A 23,971-nucleotide genomic window follows, 5' to 3' on the forward strand; every position below is an offset into this window, starting at 1 on the left:
GAAACCTGGAAAGAGCACTGGACCAGGAGTCAGGAAAAGTGGCTTCTTAGACTCCGTCACAAGCGACCTTTTGTGGGCAAAGTAATTTCATCCCTGCTCAGACCTCTCCTCTCCAGCATGTGAAAAGCGTGTGAATGGGGGTGCCTAGCCTGCCCAGCTCCCACCCTGCTGGAAAAAAAAAGCACAGGATTTAGATGTAAGAGGTCAACGTTGGTGTTTGGTGTTACTGCCGACTCGCCTGTTACTTTGGGAAGTCACAAAAATTCACAGAGGCCACGTTAATTCACCTGCCTCATAAATTTGTCCTTAAGGAAGTAATCCAAAGTATTGCCTAAACCACAGCGACTTAGGGTAGCATAAGGTGTTATTAATTAGGATCAAATAAGATCAGGAGTAAGATCTTATAACTACCACACTCTGAAGACCACACAGTATGTGTGATACCGAATTTCTTAGGCAGCCAACCGTGCTGCGCACCTTTGCCATAATTGACCTTGAAGCTCTAGGACGTTTTAGGGCCACCTCCTTTTATCATCAGCAGGGGAGAGGCTGGAAGATCCTGAGCAGCAGGAGGCTCAGGAAGCCCACAGTGCCTTGCATCATCCCATCCTAGAAAGATTAGAGGACTCTAACAGTATAGGATATTTGGGTCCCCTTGGTGCCCACAGTTCTTAGTCACGCCGCTTCGAAGAATAAAGAGGTCGAGCAGACGAAGAGTGGTGGGCAGCAAAGCACAGTTGATAGAGCAAGAGTATAAAGGTCCCAGAGAGGGATGGGGTCCTGAGTGGGTTGCCCCCGGAGTTTCTAAGTTTAGGGGGTTTGATGAGCTCCTTTGCAGAACTTTCTTAAGTAATCAGGGTGTGCTAAGTTGTGCCTATCAGGGGTTTGGTCACTTATCTGTGTACCTATCAGGTTAATGTCCACAAGCTGATGGCCTTTTTCTGCCGATGTCTGGGGGCTTATGTCCTAACTGCCCCTTGCCTGTGAGGGTGACAAAAGCTTTGTGGTTAACAGTCTTAATTTTAGGATGTTTGGCAGAAATCCTTTCTGCAAAGGCTGCAAAGCAGAATGTCAGTGTGGTCTGGTCTAAGAGGCACAACCCGATGTCAGTGCTGTTTGATCTTAGCTGTCCTGACTCCATCTTTTCTTTTCTTTAATATATATTTATTTGACAGATAGAGATCACAAGTAGGCAGAGAGAGAGAGAGGAGGAATCAGGCTTCCCGCTGAGCAGAGAGCCCAACTCGGGACTCAATCCCGGGATCCTGGGATCATGACCTGAGTGGAAGGCAGAGGATTTAACCGACTGAGCCAGCCAGGTGCCCTGACTCCATCTTTTCTTGTTGGGGACCCTGGCCCTGACTTCTTAACTGTCTAACTAACTCCTGAAACTCAGACTCAGCGACTAACAAGTGATGGCCTGATGCTCCTCCAAGCTTGTGGAAGGTGGGAGGGAAGGAGGAGGGGCTCCTTTCTATCCCAGAAATTCTAAGGTTCAATAGCAAGGGTCAGGGTGGTCAAGCAGGGCACCCATGTAACCTTCTCCTTGCTCTGGTCAAGTCAGTTCAGTGCTCAGCCGAAGCTTGTTCAACAAGAACCAGGTGAAACCCTTTTTGGGTTAACAACACATGAGACTGAACTTCAGAGTGGCTTCTGTTGAAGTTTGTCCTTCTAAACTCAAGTGTGTTCCCTTCACTGAGTCCCTCAATCTGTCAGGCATTCTAGAAGCACTCAGCCTTCTCCAAATGGACCCACTGATGCACAGTACACTTGGCCAGAGAGAGAGAGAACATGCCGTCCACATGTCGTCCAGCGTCCCCAGCATGTGGGACATCTTGAGCAGGAGCAGTAGAAATAACACTGGCACCTCCCTGCTTTTGGCCTTGATTTGGAGCATGGGGTGGGCGGCCTTTATAGCACTCCATGCCAAGCCAGAGCACCAGGACGTGGTATGAGCTCTGCTGCCGAGGTTCCCCGGGGTAACTTTTATAGTTCTGCTATAGCAGTTACTTTTTTAAAGGTCAAGATTTACATGTTTGTTTTGACTGGTTTTTCTTGGGCTAATCCAGACTGGGGGACCAAAAAAAAAAAAAAAAAAAAAAAAAAAGAAAAGAAAAAGAAGAAAGAAGAAATTGACACAAACAGATTAATAGTTTGCAAGTGAAATCTACAGCTCATTTTGGGAACTCTCCCATGAGAGTCTTCTTTATCTCACTGACAAGGTCAAGAAAGAGGGACATTTCTGTTCAGCTCAGGGTGCCCAGGGGGGCTAAAAGCAAGTCCCCAAGAAGAACATCTGGTTGGCGAGCTCAAAGGATCTGAGCACCTGCGCACGCCTCCTGTGTTTACTCTGTGACTGGCTGTCCATTATCTACATAAACTGGGTTTCGGGGCTGGAAACAGGCTGTCTGTGCCAAGAAAGTCGGGAATGATAAGGCAGCCTGTTTAGCTTGGAGTTCTCCCCATCCCAGCATGGGCGGGCCCCGCTGAGCCAAGACAGCTTTGGAACATTTTTCTGCCTCATGCCTCTTTGCTGAAACCTCTACAAGTTTGGAGCTGGACAGTGGAGGAGAGGCGTTGGGGGCGAGAGTGTGGAGAAGGACGCTGGTTCTCAGGATGCGGTTAGGATATTATTTATTTCTCTGTGATGATTTTCTGGCAACGCTTTTCATTTCTTAGCCTCTGGAAGGAGTTGCACATCTCAAAAACAACACCAAAACAAACCACTTGAACACCCACACTTACAGGAAACTTTACCCTACGGGCCCAGCAGGCTTCTAAAGGAACAACGAGGCCTGCCATTCACAGCTCTGCCCTTGGCCGTCATGGAGGTCAGCCCTGCGCACAATTTATCCTGCCCTTCTTAGAAGGAAGCATCCCCCACGCAGACCCCACTGGAAGCAGCCAGTGGTACCCATGCAGAAGAGGCACCCCCCCCACCACTGCCAAGGCAGCCCCAAACCCAGCCCCATTGCCCATTACCACCCTGAGCCAAACTGCAGCAGGAATGTGGTGGGAACCCTGAAGTTCATCAGCTTGGGGACCATTTGAAGCCTAGAATGAAGGCGGGAGAAGTGTGTGGAAAAACAACAGAATCCCATTTGTTTGAGTCCTAGCTGAAGGCTAATCTGGAAGATTAACACTTGACATGCTTTTTCTAGAACGTTCTCCAACAACTCTATTCTCCTTATTTCATAAGCTAGGGAAAGAAGGCTTTGGGAGGTGAAACAGTTCTTCCAGATCATGCTCCTCTGCCAAACAGAAGCACCAGGTCTACCTGGCTTTTCCCCACTGTATCGAATGGTCTGCCAAAGGTTGCCATTCATGAACATTACTTTCACCTTCATATTCAGAAAGACCCAGAGTGGTGCTGAGTTGCTTTTCTCAACCAGCAGAGGCTGGATGGTCTCCATTTCTTGAGAACGAGAAGAAGGTTACAGAACAGTGGAGGGTATGCTGCACTAAAAAAAGTGAGAAAAGCTATGTCCAGTCTGCCTCTCCCACTCTGTGCTTAGGTTCTCAGTCCAGTCCTATTTCTCATAAGACTGCAGTGCACAATGCCACATATGTTGGCTGTGTTCTTTAAGAATGTTCGATGTGACTCTAGAAAATAAGAGAAACATACCCATGGGGGCAGAGGAGATAAAGAAGAGACTCAAGTAGCTGGTGAGACACATTAAACACAGATCAAGTCTCTGGAGCATACTGGTGCATCTTGGTGGGCGGTAGGAAGAATGGAATACTTAAAATTGAACTAAGTATATCTGAAGCGATCAGAATTCACCAGGCCTTAAGTTGGCCATTCATTGGGTCCTCCCATCTTGGCTCTTCCTGTGCTCAGCCTCAAACACACACCTACCTCTCTCTCAAGCTCTCTGTAAAAACAAAAGAAAACAAAACAAAAACAAAAACAACTATGCACACATACACACACTCACACATAAAAGGGAAGGCCCATGTGTCAGAGAAACAGAAAGAGAAACTGTGAGCCTTGCCTAACCCACGACTCAAGTGTGATCCTTTAGCCCGGTTGGTACCCTCCATGGGTGGGTGTGTTACTTCTCCATTCTGTCACTTTCCCCTTGCTTCTCCTGGTGTGTTTGAAATGAGTTTATTCAACTACATGATGCAAACAGCTTAATTGGGCACATGGGACTTTCCATTCCTGACCTCTGCAGTAGGTGGCATGTTGTACTTGGAGGGCACCATTGCTTCCCGCTGACCCCATGACCTCCCAGATTCAGCCTACCTTTAACACTTGGTCTCCCAAACATAGGATGTCCTGATGGAGTGAGTCAATGACAAAGAAAAGCAAGTTAACCCGGGGAGAGTAACATGATTTTTTTATAAAGACAATACTTAGGGATGATTTTCCTGAATGTAATCATACCATTGGAATTTGCATTCATTTACTTAAAAATCCATTCAGTGTACTTTGGGGCTTAGTCTCTGCATAGGCACTTCTACTATTCACAAAGCCCTCTCAGCCACGGGGAACCTATAAGAGTGTTATGGTGACCTTATGAGGTTCTCCCAACAGATACGGTTGTTCCTATTACAAAGCGAATTCCTATTACAAATGAATAAATGGGCTCAAGTCCGTAGAAAGAATTGCTTAAGGCTAGGTTTGTTACTAAAAGGAGAGTCTGGACTTAGACTCCTAAATAAATACCCTTTCTGCTATGCCACGTACCCATGAAACATAGATTCCTACTCCCGTGTGGTAACAACCGAAAGCTAGGGAAGGTAAAGAGGCAGAGAAAGAAGATGGGTGGTAACGAATGATATATTTATATTTTACATATATGGCATATATAGCAATGTTTACTGAAGTCCTATTTGGGCTCCAATAATATTCTATGTGTCTTATTCACAGTATCTCATTTCCTCAAAGTGCCAGGAAATGTTATTCTCAATTCACCCTTGGTGAAAGGAAGATTGAGAGGTATTCCTCTTATGACGTGCCTGTTCTCAAGTAGAAAATCCAGATTTCCAACCTAGGTCGGCTGAGCCTAAGACTTGCTTTCTGAGATGCAGTCATTGTAAATACCATCATTGCCAATTAAGAATTCATAAACTTTTTGAGCTTTTGAGTATTGTCTATGTGCCAGGCATTCTGTGTGTGCCATCTTGGTTTTCCTCACACCAGTCTTCAGGGACCATCTCTAATAAGATGTTTCCTTCCCAAAAGAATAAAATTTAAGGCTTTCGACTTAAGAGATGCAATGGGGGTGGGGCTGACTGGCTCAGAAGAGTATGTGACTCTTGATCTCAGGGTCATGAGTTCAAGCCCCACGTTGGGTGTGGAGGTTATTTAAAAATAAATAAATAAACTTTTAAAAAAAGAAGAAGAAAATTCAATGAGTAACGATCAAAGTACCCTGCCAAAATAGGAATTTTCTTTAATCCTTGATGTTGCCTTCAGATCTCTTCCCAAGTGGGGTCAAGCACAAAAGACTATGAACCCAGGAACCAGGACTTGTCCCAGGAGACTGAATTAGTGAAGGCAGAATGAGTAACCTAGGGGACCAAACAAAGCATTCAGACCTTCTTTGGATTCTGCTTCTAACAAACAAAACATAAAATGACACCAAATATGAAGTAGGCATTAGATGACATTAGTTTTGCAAGGTATGACAATATTACTGTGAATATTTATTAAAATATCTTCATTTTTTATAATGTTTATGCACTAAAAGGACAAAATTTATAGACAAAAATTCATGATTTCTTGGGAATGCTCTAAGATACTTCAGCAAAAACAAAAGAAAAAGATGAAGGAAATTTAGCAAAAATGCTAATAATTCAAGGTGATAAGTAATATTGTCATTCCATTCTACTTTCATGTGTTTTAAATTTTTTAATATGAAAAGGAAAGAAAATATGTTGGTGGGGGACAGGGTTTGGAGAGGAAGAGTGGAGAAGACCGCTTGGGAGGGAATGGTATGGAATGAAAGTGTTGGGGGCATCTAAAGAGGCAGAAGAAATGCTAAAACCAAGAAATGAACTCCATGGGGTGAAGGGAGTTTGTCTGGAGTCACTACATATGCATATGGTACTGTGACTTATAAATATATATTTGCCTCCATCCCTATTAGCACAGAGCTTCTAAAACTCTGGAAATTTCTTTTAATGAGGTGACATTTGGAAAGCTCCTTGGTAACCTGAGGATGGGAGCTGGTTGCCCATGGAATCAACCCTGTGATTATAGGGTTGAAACTTTCAGTCCCACCCAGAGATTAGGTTCAATCACCAAAGGGCAATGGTTTAACCAACCTAGCCTTTGTAATGAAGTCATCATAAAAAAAAAAAGAAAAGAAAAAAGAAAGGACAGGCTTCTGAGAGCTTTAAGGATGAGGAAGGCATGGAGGAGAGTGGGCATTCTGGGAGAGTGGTGTGCTTAGGAAGAGTAGGAAAGCTCCACACCATTTCCCCATATCCTGCCCTCTTGAATTTGGTTGTTCCTGGATTGTATCCTTCTACAATAAACTGTTAATCTAGTAAGTGAGATGTCTCTCGGCCTTTTGTGAGCCTCTCTAGCAAATTAATCAAACCCAAGGAAGACATTATGGGAAGCCCCTATCTATAAGCTGGTTGGTCAGAAGCCTGGGTGATAACTTGGACTTGAGATTGGCATCTGAAGAGAGGTGACAGCCTTGTAGGGGCTGAGCCCTTAATCCATGGGATCAGATCCTACTTCCAGACAGATAGTGCCCTGAATTGAGTTGAATTGTAGGACACCCAGCCCGTGTCAGAGAATTGCTTGGTGGTGTGGGGAAAAAAAAAAAACCACACACCATTATCTCATTTAATCTCATCATGGATCCCATAGAGTTTATGGAATTGTGCCCAAAGGACAGATAGGAATACTTGGGCCCACAGAGCTACAGACCTTGGCTTCAGGTCCCCTAGGGCTCTGAGTCACAAAGGGGTGCAGATGGGTGGGAAGGAGAATGGAGAAGCCCATCAGGCTGGGATCTGAATGTCTTTCTATAAGAGCAACACCAAGTGTTTGCACTGACCTTCGTTTGAACGAGACACAAAAATCAAAGACTCAGAGAATTAAAGATAAATATATTCACCTGAAAAATGTAACTCAAAGGTTAATGAAAACATAAAGAAGAGGGGCGCCTGGATGGCTCAGTGGGTTAAAGCCTCTGCTTTTGGCTCTTAGGGTCCTGGGATCAAGCCCTGTGTCGGGGCTCTCCGCTCAGCAGGGAGCCTGCTTCCTCCTCTCTCTCTGCCTGCCTCTCTGCCTACTTGTGATCGCTGTCTGTCAAATGAATAAATAAAATCTTAAAAAAAAAAAAACATAAAGGAGAGCCACCAATGGGAGTGCCCAAAGGGTGCTTTTTGAAGTTTCCAAACCTGTGTCAACCTCAACCTCACTGAAATTATTCCTAAGATCTCACCCACAACTGTGTGCAATTTGCACCCAGAAATTCCATCACATTGTAGTAGTTCGGTTATGAACTTGAAACTGCTTGCAGGACGGGGGATCGGGGGGTGTGGAGGAGTGTCTGGAAAGGGAAGGATAATTTAATCAGGAAAGGCTGAGCCCCTGAGGTGTGGTCTTTGAAGAAGATGCCAACCCAAAATGCTGCTCCCTTGGAACTGTGGCCTCCAACAGAGGCAGCCTTCCAGTCATGTGCAAGAAGGCCTCTTAACGGGGGCATTTCCTGCTTTGTCTTCTCCCCTTGGGAAACCAACTCATACCCATTCCTTGAGCTCACTCCAGAGCTTGGCATGGAGGCTTCTTGTGTGAAGTCGTCAGGGAATGTGATTAGCATCCCGTCTGCCACAACAACAGAGCTCCCAGACACTATGTGACTGAAAATAAATAAATAAATAAATAAATAATAAGGTTGGGTTTGTGTTTGGCTGAACCCTTTGCTCACTGTGTGGCCTCGGGCCAGTCAGGTGACCTGCTTGTGTCCTGATAAGTCAAACCAGCTGGGAAGTTGAGTAAGAGACAGGGCCCTCATTGGAAAACAGATGCTATGGTGGAGTTGAATGTTTTTCTCGAGTAAATAAATTGGGGCCAGGCCAAGGGGAGGAGGGAGTGGTGAGTTGTTTGAATCAGTCAAGAGCAGCTCTAAGCCAAGGAATAGACAGTGTTTACCAGAACCTCTTGCCAGTATGGTCAGCAGCGGTAGAATCTTGTCTGGTCAACCTGGTTGCCCACTTGGGAGACCTCGCACACAACCCCTTGGCACGCTTACAGTCACAAGAACCTCTGCAAACACTACTGGATCATAGGGGGCCTCCTTCAGACAACTTAACCCCCGAAGTGAAGGTCTCAAGGATCCTGTCTGTTAAAATACCACCTCACTGAGGCTGCCCTGGGGTCTCCTGAGGTAGCAAAGCCTCCTGCACCCCGACACTCTGTACTGTCCCCCCCAGGTATATTTTTGGCCAGCACCTTCTTTGCTACCCAGCATCTCCCATGGATTACTTCTGTTCTTCCCCCACCCCCACAAGGATGTCAGCTCCTCCAAGGAAGTGACTGTATTCCATTTCATTCACAGCTGTGTCCCTAGGGCCACACATGATCCCCACGACTCGTCTGTTTTCTCTGGGCTGCGAAGCCAGGAGGATTGAGGGTCACAGTCAAGATACACAGGAAAGCCACGAGTGTGCTTACTCAACAACGGGTCCAGTCGATCTTTAAGTAAGTGGAGTGCAACCTGTCAGTGTTCTCAGTGTGACAGGACAAATGCGGCTGACTTTGGAGGAACAGAACTACCTGAGGTCCCACGGCTCATGCCTGAATTGCTGGGGCTTTTAGATCCTTGTTCCTGCCTCCCCGATCCACGGCTCATGGAGCTCCAAGGCATTTCCAACCAGCTGTCTGCGGGCTCTTCCTAAAACACAGAACTGACCCTATGGTTCCCCCCACGTGGCTCATCAACCAAAAGATAAACTCCAGCTTCACAGAGGCTCTCCCTGATGGGAGCCCCGTCTACTCATCCTGCTGGCGCTCCTGCCCCTTCCTCTCCCATACCCTCCCTGCCAGCCACACTCCTCCCCCCACCACTTCCACTTTGCTGGACATGCCATGCTCTCCAGGACTTAAAAAGTTTTTTCTGCTCTTCCCTGCTTGAAACTCCTTTGTCAACCGGCCAGTGACTACTGGCTTACCCCACTGAGCTCCAACACCAGCTCCTCCGGGGATCCCTCCCTGTTAATTGCTCCTCACCTCCCCCACCCCTACCCTGTATAGGTCCCTCCAGCATCTGGGGAGAAGCCCAGGACACTGAGCTGTACTGTATTATAATCCCGTGGATTTTCTCTTCTCTACTAAATCTCAGGGCAGGAATAGTCTTATTTATCGCCGCACCAGCCCAGAGCTGGGCAATCGTACAGGCCCTCTGCAGCTATCAAATGAATGAAAAATCAAGTCAGGCTCCTTTCTCAGGTTTAAGAGTTCCCTGGCTTCCTTCGCCTTTACAGATCATCTTACCATACCCAGAGGGTAGCGAGAAGCTGCCGCACCACAGAGAGACGAGCTCTTCTACTGTCGGGAGTTCCCGTCAGGTGTGATAATTCTGTCATTCTCAAATTCCCAGGTAGAAAACTAACATTAGGGGTGTTCAAAGATAAACTGGGGCCTATTTAAAAAAAAAAAAAAGAGTTTGTTTAGCAAAAACCGATTCTAATCAGCGGCACCAAACCAACAGCAGTTAGGAGCATTCCCCAAACAGGAGCTACAGAAAAGACTTACAGAGTATGGAAACAGGGGCGCCTGGGTGGCTGGGCGGGCTGAGCCTCCAGCTCTCGATTTTGGCTCAGGTCATGATCTCAGGGTCACGAGATCTAGCCCCAGGTCAGGCTCCTGGCTCAGCGGGGAGTCTGCTTGGAATTCTCTCCCTCCATTCCATCCCCAGCTTGTGTTCTGTCTCCTTCTGTCGCTTTCTCTTAAATAAATAAATAATATCTTTAATAGATAAAGTATGGAAACTAAGAAAGGAAATTATTTGATTGGCTAGAGTTTAAAGTCTAATTGGCTGTTTGTGATTGATTGTCCTTAGCGTTCGGAATTCCTAACGCCAGGCATTTTCAGTGTCAGAGTTCAGTGTCCTTACCTAGGCCATCACGGCACTATTAGAGCCACCTCCGTCTAATGACCCTCCTTGTTCAACTTAACTGGAGTCTTGTAGGGCTAAGTCAAGCAGACGCTTCCCACTCGGGTGTATTGTTAGAAAGCACAAATGTGGAGGTAGCAGAGGAGAGGGAGAAGGGCGGGGGGTAGGGGGCAGTGAGAAGAGGACTAGACCAAGCACCACACAGCCCAGGGGAAATCAAGGCCTGTTGTGGGATCTGGATTCAGCCCCTCCCAGCTTCATGCCTTTTGGAAGTCCCCCAGGACTCTTGGGCCTCCTCGAGGTTTCCGAAGATTTTCCCAGCAACCTACAGCAAGGTAAAAGCCCCCGTCTGCAAGCAATAGAAATCTGAGGGTAGATGCAGGCTGATGGCCCACCCGCCCACTGGGCCCTCCATTGAGAACTGGCCCCTTTGGGCTTTGGGAGAGCACAAGGTAATGCCAAGCCAGGTTTCACGATGCTAACAAGGGTCTACAAGATTCTTCAAGGCTCCATTTTCACACCTGAGTGTACATACTGCCACACATTTTTAAGGACTTGTTTTTGTCTCAAGATAAAAAGCTGCTCAAAAGAAGAAAAGAAAAGTGTACACACTTCGAAAACTCTCTTTCTTTAAGGTGGGAGGAGAGAACAATCTAGAAACAAAAGAGTAAACTTTACTTTCCCAAATGAAATACATCAAAGAAACACTTGCTTTTGCTCCCATCTTGGGGCTCACATGTTCCCGTCTGACACACAGAGAAGACTCAGCAATGGGAACAAAGACACGGCTATTCAAAGTCCATCCCTGTCTTCCAGAACTCAAAATTGACCAAAGAGGAGCCTGGTTTTCTAGAGGGGGAAGCTCACCACAGCAACACATGGATTCAGAAGAGCCTGAGCTGATTCAAAGATGGGCTGGGGCCTTGGTCTTGCCAGCCTTCCAAACCTTCTCTATTCCTTGCTCCCCAGTTTGCCACCACTCAGATTACTAAGACATTATCTCTTTCTGCCTCTTGAATCTGAACTCCCCCCACCTCTTACGCTGCTCAGGTCCAAGCTTGCTCCTGAAATAATGGCTCTATGCACCATGTGAGCAGGGACTGTGTGTTTCTTAGTCAACCATGCATTGGCCCCCGGATCTGGGCCAGCACCTGGAACAGAAGGCACTCCAGAAATGTTTGTTGAAGAGTCCAAGCTGTATGGATTTTCTTTAGGATTCCTGATCCCATTGCTGCATCTTTAGACCATGAAAAGGTAGCCCTATACCCCAGTGTGCATTCTTCAAAATCCTCTGCGACTGTTATTTTCCAATGGACTGTGAAAAAGAATAAAACCAGGAACCAGAGAGAAAGAGAACTCACTTACAGGGTCCCCAGGCTCAGCAAACCCACTGGTGCAGTTGGAACAACTCCCAAAATGCCCAACCCAGGAGAAGGAATTACTTAGTCATCCTCTTTATACAAAGTGGTAGTTTTGCTTGGGCTGGTCTGGACTCATTGACCTACCCAACAGATTATATCTCTGATTTTAAAAATAATCTATGTTTTCAAACTACCTTCCCTGTCACTACACAGTGCCTTCCTTCTGTGCATCCATCTCTGAGTCCAAATTTCCTATCTGCATAAGAACCTCACTCATACTTCATGAGAGTTCCCCATAAAGACCTTATCTTCATATGTTACCTCTGTAAAGGCCTTATCTCCAAATGAGATCACATTCAGAGCTACTATAGGTAAGGATGCCAACATATTTGGGGGGAGGGACCTGATTTCACCTGTAACTGTCTTTCTATATGATTTGAAACACCCAGGTTGAGAATTAGATGGGCAGCAGAGAGAAGACCTTTTAAAAAAAAAAATCCCCACAATGCTGAAAATTAACTTATTGTGTCACCAACTCCTCCCTCTCCAACTCCCAAACTAAAAGCAATCAATCAATCATACCTACATACATACTACATCCCTAACCGCCTAACTGCCCTTTATTTTTTTTAAGTTCCGTTTAAGATTATATTTATTTGAGAGAGAGAGAGAGAGAGTGGGAGTGGGAGGGAGAAGGAGAGAATCTGAAGCAGACACCATGCTAAGTGCAGAGCTCCACATGGGGCTCAATCCCACAACCCTGAGATCATGACCTGAGCCGAAATCACGAGTTAGATGCTTAACCAACTGAGCCATCCAGGCGCCCATCTAACTGCCCTTTAGAGAAACCCAAGCTTGCCTGCTGAACGTCCTCATTCCCAAGAGATCGAGAACCCTTTCTCTTTGCTTCTATGTTACCAGACCCAGTTTCTCTACGTCAGGCCTGTCAGCTCAAAGTAAACCAGTGGGCTTGACTATTATTAGGTAAATCCAAGCAAAGACGAGTGCTTTCCTGACCGAGATCAGTAAATTAGGCATGAATTGCAGTATGTGGCCCACGAAGCCAGGAAAAAAAAAAAAACAGGCCCACCCCCAAGAGTTCACACAGAGAGTAGCCAACACATCACATCTGGACTGAGAGGCCAGAGCCAAGCTGAGGGGGTGAACTGAGTTCAGTGGTCATAGAAAGACACTGACAAACGATATGCAGCATTCCAAGATCAGAGTCAAGCTCAACCTTCCCTTGGAGAGAGGTTTGAAGAGTTGCTGTGGGGACCTCCAACTCCATCTTGCTAGACGGAGTTCTGCCATCGTGGGCTGGTTTAAAAGGCCACTGGGATGTGCTAAGTATTTCCCGGATGTCCTTCTGTTTCACAGGTACTTGGCCACTTAGCAGGTGGCTACAAGGAAATTGCACACCTTTGTTAATATCACAGCCTGGGAGAGAAAGTGCCAGGGGAATAGTAACAATGTTCCTGAATCTCTCAGGCACCCAACAGGGCAAACACACACTTGGGGAAGCTCTGCTGTTCCCATCCATGACGATATCAAATTAAAGATAAAAAGCATGAATGAACCCACTAGTCTACAGATCTTTGCTGGACCCTCAAAGATTGTTCAGAAGTTACTGGAAGACATCACAGATGACTAGTCTTCCCAAATACTGAAGTTTCATTAAAAAAAAAAAAAAAGAAAACTTTAGGACAGCAGGAGAGCCCATTTCACAGTGTGTTCCTTAAAAGGATGAAGATCAGTAACAGAAGAAACACTGACATTGTTTCAAAGCCGGGCATGAAAACTTCAGACTGTCTGTGACTCTGCAAATGGGGATGTCATCCTTTGCTTTTCAAGATGGCACTTTGAACAGAACAGAGCTAGTATTATTACTATCAAATTGCACTCTCCAAAAGGGCTGTTTCCTGATCGAAATAATTTCTATGATAGAAGATGCAGATTTCATAAAACTGAAATGTCTCCATTATTCAGAAAATTCTAGATGCTGATTTTTTAAATTTATTTTTAAAATCTGAATGGGAGACTGAATGAGAGAATAAGAGCACACGAATTTTCTTGCATAGAGACAACAATGATAATACTTTGCAATTTCACCAAGCCTTCCCAGAAACTCAAGATTTTCACCTTAGATTGGGCCAGTAATCATGAACAAAAGTCTAAAAGTTTAAGAGTGAGAATCTCGTGACCTTTTTGGAGGGGAGGTAAAATTCTGCAATGCTTCTAGATGCCTTGAACATGGACATTTTGCTTTGACAAGAACTGTTTTTCCAGAAGAATTCATTTTAAAAAACTGTCTGGCTTTCAAAATCTGCATTTCTATTTTGGGACTAGGGGAAGATACTTTTAATCAGAATTTTCAAGTGTTTCAATGCAGGTTCAAGTTCAGGTGAAGAATCTGTATAAGGTAGGTTTCTGCTTTTCTTTCCTCTACCAGTAATCATAGGCAGGCAATGTCTGAGTCTTCTACAAGATGTGTGTGGGTGTCCTCAGCTGACCATAAAGGATCTTGGCTTATTGGCTTACGTTATGGAAATATCTATAGCTTTGGGCTCTAGGGCAGGCTTCTCATTAGAATTATTTACTGCTGCCAAGTCCACACAGCTTATGTCACCAGGACCCCAATTCAATCACTGAATACAAATAAGCAGGCATCTGCCTATGGGGTCAGAGGGGAAGCTCTCATCCCCATTTGCAGAGTCACAGACAGTCTGAAGTTTTCATGCCCGGCTTTGATTTATGTCTCGTGATTCAGGAAAATGGACTGACCTAAGAATCCTTGTCTCATTCAGTTGGCCACCAGTGCCAAATGGATTTGGAAGAAAGGGCAATCTATAAGAACCACAACTCCTGGGGCGCCTGGGTGGCTCAGTGGGTTAAGCCGCTGCCTTCGGCTCAGGTCATGATCTCAGGGTCCTGGGATAGAGTCCCACATTGGGCTCTCTGCTCAGCAGGGGGCCTGCTTCCCTTCCTCTCTCTCTGTGATCTCTTCCCTTCCTCTCTCCTACTGTGATCTCTCTCTGTCAAATAAATAAATAAAATCTTCAAAAAAAAAAAAAGAATTATAATAACCACCCTCCTGTATTAAAGAAAAAAAAAAAAAACTTCATCCTTCTCTGCATGGGTCAACTCCGGCCCATTCCAGCTATTATTCCCTCATTACTGCCCTAGCCTAACAGTAACCTTGTAGCTAAACAAAACCAGCAGGGCAATTACATTTCAACCTTCTCTTGGAATCTAGACTCCATGGTAACCCTACACCTCTCACCGCTGACCTCCTGGGGAGGAAATTGGTGTCCTCTGCTTTTGGAGGAAGTGAATTACCCCCTAGAGGCCCCGGGTCACTAGCTGACATTCCATTCTGTTTGTGGGCAACATGGTTTCTTTTTTCATTATTTTGCTATTGACACCAGGAGGCAGTGATTTCATTGGCCTGAAAATGAAGTCACCAGCATTGTCTCTTTAAGAGAAAACGACTGTTAAAGACGCATTTGAATTATGACCCATAAAGAGATGCCAGGCCTGTTGCTGATTGCCTACAACTCTTTTCCAGCATGTGGCGTGACTTCCTATTAAAGATTTCATCAAGACCTTTGCCAGGATATGCGCAACATATTTGAAACATAGATCCTTAGAGAAATTTAAAGGGGGAAAAAAAAAGTCTTTAGCCCCCCAGTATGAGCAAAATGGAAGGAAAGGGCTTGTTGTCTTAAGCCAGGACCAATGGCATCATCTCCAGAGGGTTGACTTTTGTTCGTGCATCTGACCACAGCTATTTTTTTTTTTTTTTGGAGTGTTGGGCAAGTCATTCTCTCCCCATATTTGCAATTAGATCACAAAAGAGACTGAAAAACTTTCAGGCACCCATCAAAAGAAGGTATTTGTGAGGCTTTCTTTCTAAAATAAAGGAATTAAGTCACACTGTAAATGGGTACTGAGTTTCTGTTTAGGGTCATGACGATGATCTGAGATTGTGTGTTCAAAACTCTGTGAATGTACTAAGAAAATAGTATCATATGATATGTGAATTACAAGTCAATAAAGCCACGATGTGGGCAAAAAGAACTAAGTTGTAAGGATGTTGTCGTTATCATACAATTATTTTTAAGAACTAAGCAATTCAAACAACCCTTCCCATATTAGGACTACAGTTGGCAAGGAAATACTTGGAAATATAATGGCAGTTTGGCCATAAACTTTTTTATATTTTCCACTGAGGCTGGTTCAGTTGGTGAAGCATGCGACTCTTGATCTTGGGGTTGTTAATTCTGAGCCCCACATTGGGTGCAGAGACTACTGAAAAATAAAATCTTTAAAAATAATACTAATAAAAATAAAACAAGTAAAAATTTCCCCTGAAATGGAAGAATAAATTTTTGATCCGTACATGAAGTTAACACTGTCTTGAATTATTGCTATAATTTTATTCAGCCAGGCCTACCTGCTTATTATAATCTGAGTGAAAAACGTGACCCTTTGTGTTAATCAGGTCGGTATCTGCCTGCGAAGCCCAGGATAGTGAAGGTGCCTCCAGCGCCCTTCTTCTGGGGTTAAGGACTCATTGCATGTGGTGTATATATCACTGCAAGACTTGTAACATGATTTTTAACCACGACAGCAGATCTTTTACTTGGCAGGCAGGACTTTAAACAGGTCCAACCCTCTGCAAAAGGGAAATAACAATAGGTAGAAAAAAAATCTTAAAAAAATTTTTAAATCCTAAAAGATTTTAAAAGATATCCATATGCTTGACCCTGTTGTCCCACGGGTAGAGATCCGTCCCAATGAAATAATGCAAAGAATGACGACCAAAAATGTGCATCTAGCGTCACTTCTAGCAACAGACTTTAGGAAATAACCTAAGAAGAATCTATGTATATATGCAGAGGTAGGTTTTGGGGAAAGTTATGAAAATGCACTTTATTGTATATTATGCAACCATGAAAAAGATTTTTATTATGTTAAAAGGAAAAAGTTAAAAAGTAACTGGATATGTACTACAACAGCATGTATTTTAAAGATAACGACAGGTTGGTTTTCAAGGTATACACACACCTTTGCTTCTCTTTCCTTTTAAAGAAGAGGGTAATCCCTCTTTCCCGGCATGTCAGCGGCGCTCAGTGACTTGCTTCTTGTGAGCTGAGTGTGGTAAAGGGGGTAGAAGGTAACTCTAAGCCTGACCGTGGTTTCCATGTGCGGGTTCAGTCTCTCCCCACACTTTCTGCCTCTCGTCACTCACTTGGGAGGAAGCCACACCAAAAGGCTGCCCCGCAGAAATGAGGGGCATGTGCCATGTGGGGATACTGAGGCAGCCTATGGCGAGGCCCACATGGTAAGAGATAGGTCAGCCAACAACCACATGCATGAGCTCAGAAGCAGATCTTCCACAGCTGAGCCTTGAAATGGCTGCAGTCCGGGCCAACAGCTTGGCGGTGGCATCAGGAGAGAGGCTTCCCAGGCCCCACTCCCTCCCCCAACCCCTAAACCGATTGGGGAGCCTCCTTGAGCAAAAACTCTAGGAAAAAATTCTTCTGCTGATTTGAACCTAGAGCTCGTTTGTCACTGCTGGGGAATGATCCCATGAACTCAAAACCTGTGTCCATCTCCAGTTACCTTGATAGGACTCTATTTTTTTTTTTCCAAAAAATCATCAAATTTTGGCAGTTGTTAGTGCCTGTTACTTTAAGCCACTAAACTTCGGACAATCTATTATGGAGCAGTAGATAACTAATACATATACTAGAAGAAAGAATTATGGGAAAATAATGTGCAAACAAGGGTATTGTAGTCAGGTGACAAATCATTTTCCCTCCTTTTGTCTCTGCTTTCAAATAACCTGTAATCGAAAGCATTCTGTCCAGCCTGGTTGAAAAATATTTTAGTTCCTTTATTATACAAACAGAAGTTTAACTTCTCCCCAAGCCCTATGTATCTAAAGGATGTAAACTTCATTATTGCCAGGGTGGGGGAGAGCTGTCCCTTTAAGACATAATGGGTGAGACACAGAAGCAGATGCTGTTCTATGCTGTTCCTCTCTAAAGATGCTACTGACAGAGTAACAGCAGGACAATCTGTGAACTGTTTTCTTGCCGGTTCTGGAGTTTACACTGATGCTATCCAGCTTTTTGCTTTTTTCTTTCTTTCTTTCTTTCTTTCTTTTTTTTTTTTTTTTTTTTTTTTTTTGCAAATGCTATGGCTCTGTAAGCTAGCCATCTACTAGCTTTGTAATCTTGGGCTTAACCTCTGTACCTTGGATTCCCTGTGTGTAAAATGGTGATAACCATACTTTTCTCATAGAGCGGTTGTGTGAATAAAATGAAATAAGACACGCCAAGTCTCTGGTAGGGGGCCTGACACAGAAGAGCCCCCTGGATGGTGAGGCTGTGGCTGAGGAATTAGAGCAGAGGGTGGAACGAGGGTGTGCGGGGGGTGGGGGTTGTTCTGTCCTGGCAGGTGCTACCAAGCCAGGCTCACTGTATTTGTAGACACCTCAATCTCTATCATGATGTCTTTTTCAGGAAAAATTCTTCTGCTGACTTGCCCCTCGAGCTCATCTGTCAGTGCTGGGAAATGATCCCACGAACTCAAAGCCTGTGTCCATCTCCATCTGCTTTGATAGGAATTTATTTTTTTAGAAAATCCTCAAATTATGGATGTGTATTTTGATCCTATCTAAAATCGATCCCAGTGCTTAGGAGGGTGTAATTCTAGTCCTCGCAAAGCCAGGAGGCGTGATAGATCAGGCAGTGAAAAAGTCATTGGGTGAGGGGGTTCACGGGGGGCCGGCGGGACAGGGGAGGCTGATAGGCCACCGAGGCTAATTATTCTTAAGCACCAATTTGCATTCAATCACAGCTTGGACTGTTTTCCTCCAAAGGTAGGTGCGTTCATAACAGGGCTTTTAGCCCAATTTGACCTTCGGGGTCAAATTTTTAGTGTTTCATTGAAGACGTACAAAAAGATGTAAGTGTGCAAACTTGGCTAAAACAGAAACTATTTTTTTTAAGATTTTATTTATTTATTTGACAGACAGAGATCACAAGTAGGCAGAGACACAGGCAGAGAGGAGGCAGAGAGAGAGGAGGAAGCAGGCCCCCTGCCGAGCAGAGAGCCCGATGTGGGGCTCGATCCCAGGACCCTGAGATCATGACCTGAGCCGAAGGCAGAGGATTAACCCACTGAGCCACCCAGGTGCCCAAACAGAAACTATTTTTAAGGAATCAGAAAATGCTACCTTTCTTAGGAAATCACACATATTTGGGCTACACAGAGTGGTAATAATCATAATCATGATGACATCACCAGGAAGATGGGCTGCAGGGTCCGACAGGACCTAACCAACGCGCAAAGTAGGGACAGAATCTCACCAACTGCCTTTTAGAGAATTGTGCCTTCTGGGGCATCTGGGTGGCTCAATGGGTTAAGCCTCTACCTGTGGCTCAGGTCATGATCTCAGGGTCCTAGGATCAAGCCCCGCATCGGGCTCTCTGCTCAGCAGGGAGCCTGCTTCCCCCTCTCTCTCTGCCTGCCTCTCTGCCTACTTGTGATCTCTGTCTGTCAAATAAAAATTTTTTAAAAAGAGAGAGAATTGTGCCTTCTGTCCCCCAGAAAATGGACCATCTAAGCCCAGTAAGTGCTGAATTCTGACCCTCCACAATAAGGAAAAATGAAGATAAATCGAAACTCCTAAACAAAGTAAACTTATCTTTGGAGATAAAAGCATTAAGCTGCTCTTAAGACAGTATTGATATCCTGGAGTTAATCAGTTCAGCTCACTGACCAGATAGACCTAGGTCTAAGCAAAGCAGAAGACAAGAGAATGTACTGGAAAGAAAAACCGCTTCAGGATTCAGGTAACTCGGGCTCTAGTCCTGTTTCTCACACGGACCAAATGTATGATGTTAGTTAATTCTCTTACCAATACTGCTGGGAAACGGTTAAATGAGCCCAGAGCTTGGGACCATGACCATAAGCATTGATAGGATTTTATTATTTTAAAAATCCTCAAATTTTGAATGCTATTTTTTGTCCCTAACTAAAATCGACCCCTGAATTTGGGAGGATACGATTCCAGCTCCTGTCTCCCTTCTATCTAAAATGTGATGGGTACGCTAGTTCAGCAGGACTTAAGTATAAGAATCAGAATCTCCAGAAAAATATTCTCAAATGTTATTCTAGATACCTTGAATCTAGCACTTCTGAGCTAGGGCCTTGGCACCTGTTTCTGGAAAACTCTCTCTCTTGGTGGTCCTGAGACACGTTAAGAACCAAAGGCAGGATGAACTCTGGACGCCATCCATTCCCATCAGACTAGGGGTCTAGACCGCCGAGCCCACTGAAGTTCTTGACAGCTCACTTCCCTTCCTCCAAGATTGGTCCTAATGCCCTCCTATCAGGAAGAACTTCACCAGGTGTGGAGAAGGCCGCTCTCTCACAGCAAGGTCAGGGGAGTGTCTGACGTTGCCTGGAAAATGTTCAGTCTGTATGAGAACTGGTGACAGGGAGCATTCTGGCCACATGTGCACGTGGGTACACACGCAGAACTGCCAGGAAGCATCGCTCTGCTCAACAGTGTTCTGACATTCAGTGTCTAGTCAATCGTAAGATCCAATGTCTCATTCTACTACAAGTAGGGACCCGATGACAGGAGGGCAACACGTGAACAACTCCAGAGCATCCAAACATGGCAGGAGTTATTTCTTTGCATCAACAATACAAACCTGAGCTGTCCCTATTTATCAGGCAAGGAAAATGACAAGAGAATGATGGTGCCATTTAACCAAGGTAAGTGGCTCCCATTTTGCAAACAAAGAACACAGACATGAACTGTGGAACCAGGCTTCTTCTGTTAATATGGAACATCTGCATATAGAAAGAAATGAGGAGGACTGACCGGCAGTGAGAAGCCTGGGACCCTCATACCTCCATCCGTAACACATCTTACCTGTCTTACCTGTAGCCTTTGGAATGAATATTAGCCAAGCACCTATCCATGGGAAAGGGACCCACGCCTCCCAAGTAATCCAAAAGGGAGAGGCTATTACATTTGAAAATAAAGTTCTCAGTATTCAGGAATACAAAGAGGCATATGACCTTCAAGTGCTCTGTAGTGGTCATAACTAAAGCAAATTTCACGGGCATGTGACGTCAGTCACTCAGGGCACTGCACTTAGAAGGCCCCACAGTCAGCTTCATGCTCTTCCGTCACTGTCTTAAAATGATTAATAATTTTTCTAAGGAGGCTTCATGCCCACTGTAGACCCCAACATAGGGCTCGAACCCATGACCCTGAGATTAAGACCTGAGCTAAGATCAAGAGTCAGAGGCTCAGGGAACCTGGGTGGCTCAGTTAGTTGAGTGTCTGCCTTTAACTCAGGTCACCATCTTGGGGTCCTGGAATCGAGCCATACATGGGGCTCCCTGCTCAGTACCCTGAATAGGCAAATCCCAGAAAGAGAGCTCCAGGACTCAGAGCAGCTAGAAGGCTTCCCCCCTCATAGCTAGCCATTTTGGAGGCCTCCATGTCGGCCTGGCACTGGAGCTTCTTCCCAAAGGAATGCCGCATGTTTCCTATTGGAAAATGCCCTTGAGGTGGCCCTGAGGAGCAGTTCCTTTCAATGAATTTGAGCAAGACAACATTGGATCTTTTTGTGAGACTCTCCAATAAAGTTGCCAGATAAAATACAGGATGCCCAGTCAAATCGGAATTTCAGATACACAGTGAATGGTTTTTAGTATGAGTATGCAACACTTGGGAAATACATATAATATAAATTGTTGTTACTTGTCCGAAATTCCAATTTGACTGGATGCCCTAATTTTTCATCTGGTACATGTGGCAGTTCTATTCAGGGAAAGCAAGCTGCTGTGGCCTTCAACTCTCTTTTCCCTTTGGCCCATGTCATCCCTCAAGTCAGAGAACAGACCTGGACTCTAGTACAGCAGGATATTAAGCCTCTTGGATCCAGGTTGGTGAGACATACACACACTTTGCTCCCTATCCCCCATCAGTTATTGCCACGCCTCCCCACCAGTGTCTAGCGCATGCCTAAAGCTGAACAGTCATGCTACCCTCCTTGCTCCTTCCCACAGAAGACTGAAACCCATGGAGGGCTGCCCACTCAACAGCCAAGGTATGGCGAGCCACCAGCTACAGCATTCGGGCTTGCCTTCACCCCTTTCTTCAACAATGGCATTAGAGACAAATAGATGGACGAGAGAGAAGGATCTGAGCTCACACAGGGCTCGAAATCAAGTTGGGGGAAAAGTCAAATGAATGAACAAGACATTTCCTAAAGCAGCAAGAGAGACAGAAAATTAAGCAGGTTGATGCAACAAAGTGAAGCGGGGGTGTGGATTTGGGTGAGAGTGGGGGCTACTTTAAGCCCGGCCTACTTTAAGCCCAGAGGTGGCAGTCGGCTGGAGCCTAATCAGAAGAGTCAAATATATGCGCAGATCCAAGGCAGACTGTCCCAGACAGAGAGGTTCATAAGCGCAAAGACACTGGGGCAAGAAGCTTAGTATGTCCCAGGAAGACTGAAGACCAGCACGTCTGGAGGAGGAGAGAGGGGAACGTTTACTGATGCAGGCAGAGGCCAGATCAAATGGAGGCTTGGGTCCCTGGGACTTCCGAAATAACTGTCTTCCTATATCTGAAAGACCAGCTCCCAGAGAACTCTTTACTTACTCCTTCCACAGGACACATAAGTAACAACTGTAAGGTGCTGTCCACATTGCCTCATGGGGAAGGGAAGGGCCGGGCAACGTCAGGCATCTGATCCCATCCTGAGCTGCTGAGGTCCTCGCTCACTGTACCATAGCTTGCTTCCCACCCGGCACCCCCCCAGCCACCTTACCCCATTCCTCCAGCAGTTCTGGAGTTCAGTGCTGCTTTCCCATTCTGCAGGTAAGAGCACTGAGGCTCAAAGAGGCCAAGCTTCAGAGCAAAGCCACCCAGCCAGCGCTCAAGGAGCAGAGTTAAAGTTCTACAATCCATTCAGGTCTGTAGCCCGTAAGCTCATAGTCTTTCTGCTAGGCTACACCACGGAATTTCTGCCCAGCCACGGGCTTTGACCCCACACCCTACGGGCCCACTGTCCCTATTCACATTCACTTCTCTGGGGTCACACCGCCCCTGGCAATCACTACCTTCCCCCACCCCCATGCCTTTCCAGATCCAAGAAACTTAAAATAATGGAAGAGTTGTTGGGAGACAAAACAATCGTTTTCAATCAACTTGGAAACTCAGTTTCCTCTACTCTTTTATGACCCACAGTGGATCATTAATTTCAGATAATGATGTGGTTTTAGCTCTTACCACCAACCAAACACACCGCTGGCGTATGAGCCAAATTGCCTTGGTGAGGGATCTTATCTCTCTCACCAGTGAGGCCCCCAACCCAAGGCAGCTTCTGGAAAGCTGATGGAAGAAACACTCCCAGCCTCCACAGGAGCTGCTGCCTGGCCAGGGGCCGAGAATCTGGAATAAAGAAGGGCTGTGAGTGGCGATCCACACATGTAAGGCATGGGGATGCAGAAACCTCATTCTACGATGTCCCTGTGTTCTCATCACAACGGGCCCTTTGCCTCGGCACTTTCGTGTCCTAAAGATTTAGTCGGTTGCAGACTGCGAGAAAGGGCGCAGTCCTCCAATCGGCACACACAGGTGCACGTCCCCACTCTGCCACTCCCTGGCCCGGTGACAACGCTTGAGTCTCTTCCATGCACTGAGGCTCATCTCATGTCAAATAATAACCTCAGGTTCCACCCCAGGCCAGTGCTCTGAGCCCCAGTGGGCTAGACTCCCTGAACCTCCCGTCTGAAACTTATAAAAGCTCTCCCAGGCGTTACAGGTTACGTTGCCCCCATTTAAAAGATTAAGAAACAGAGTCTCCAGGAGGTGAAGTAACTTGCTGAGAGTCTCATACTGAGAAGGTAAATAAGCCAAGTTTCAAGTCAGAGTCAGTTTGCCCACAAAGTCCAACCCCTCCTCAAATTCATGACCTTTACAGAGCCCCCCGAGATGCCTATTTTTTGGAGAAACAGAGGCACACACAGGGAACAGGGGGCCTGTGTGGTCCTCGGAGACCAGACCCCTAGCAGTAGACCCCCATGTATGGGCCTAGCCTGCATGCAGACCCTGAAGAGGTGCAGCTCACCCTCCCAAGACAGCCTGAGCCGGCCATGCTGGCATCACCATCCAGCCTTTCTACGGCCTTCTTCTGCGAGATCTGTAAACACCCTTCCCTGAACATGGCCGGGCCCACACAAGGTCCCAGGTCTCCATGTAAGTGAGACAGCAGTCAGAACTTCTAACATACCAGCTTGGGCTGCGGCAGCCCCGCCAGACCGAGACACTACCCTGCCTCTCGTTGCTCTTAATTTAGAATTCATTCTATCTCGCCTTCCATGAAAGATAAGCCAATGGCTGCCCTTCACAGCTGTTTTCTCCGTGGTCATTCCTTCTCGCCGCCCCAGCTACTCTTTCTTTGGGGATTTGAGCAATGTAATGTT

General features: G+C 45.7%; 1 protein-coding gene across 1 annotated transcript in view; it reads right to left on the reverse strand.

Moving 5' to 3' along the window:
* The window catches only part of LOC309868125 (uncharacterized protein), a gene marked incomplete at its 5' end in the record, with an annotated part of 168,895 nt that extends 145,183 nt beyond the window's left edge, over positions 1-23,712 (reverse strand). The window contains one exon of the mRNA XM_082737581.1: positions 23,617-23,712. Coding sequence (XP_082593707.1) covers positions 23,617-23,712 — 96 coding nt within the window. The remainder of the gene's footprint in view (positions 1-23,616) is intronic.
* Between the last annotated feature and the right edge of the window lie 259 nt (positions 23,713-23,971).

Source organism: Mustela nivalis (assembly GCF_964662115.1).
Source record: "Mustela nivalis genome assembly, chromosome: 6".
NCBI lineage: Eukaryota > Metazoa > Chordata > Mammalia > Carnivora > Mustelidae > Mustela > Mustela nivalis.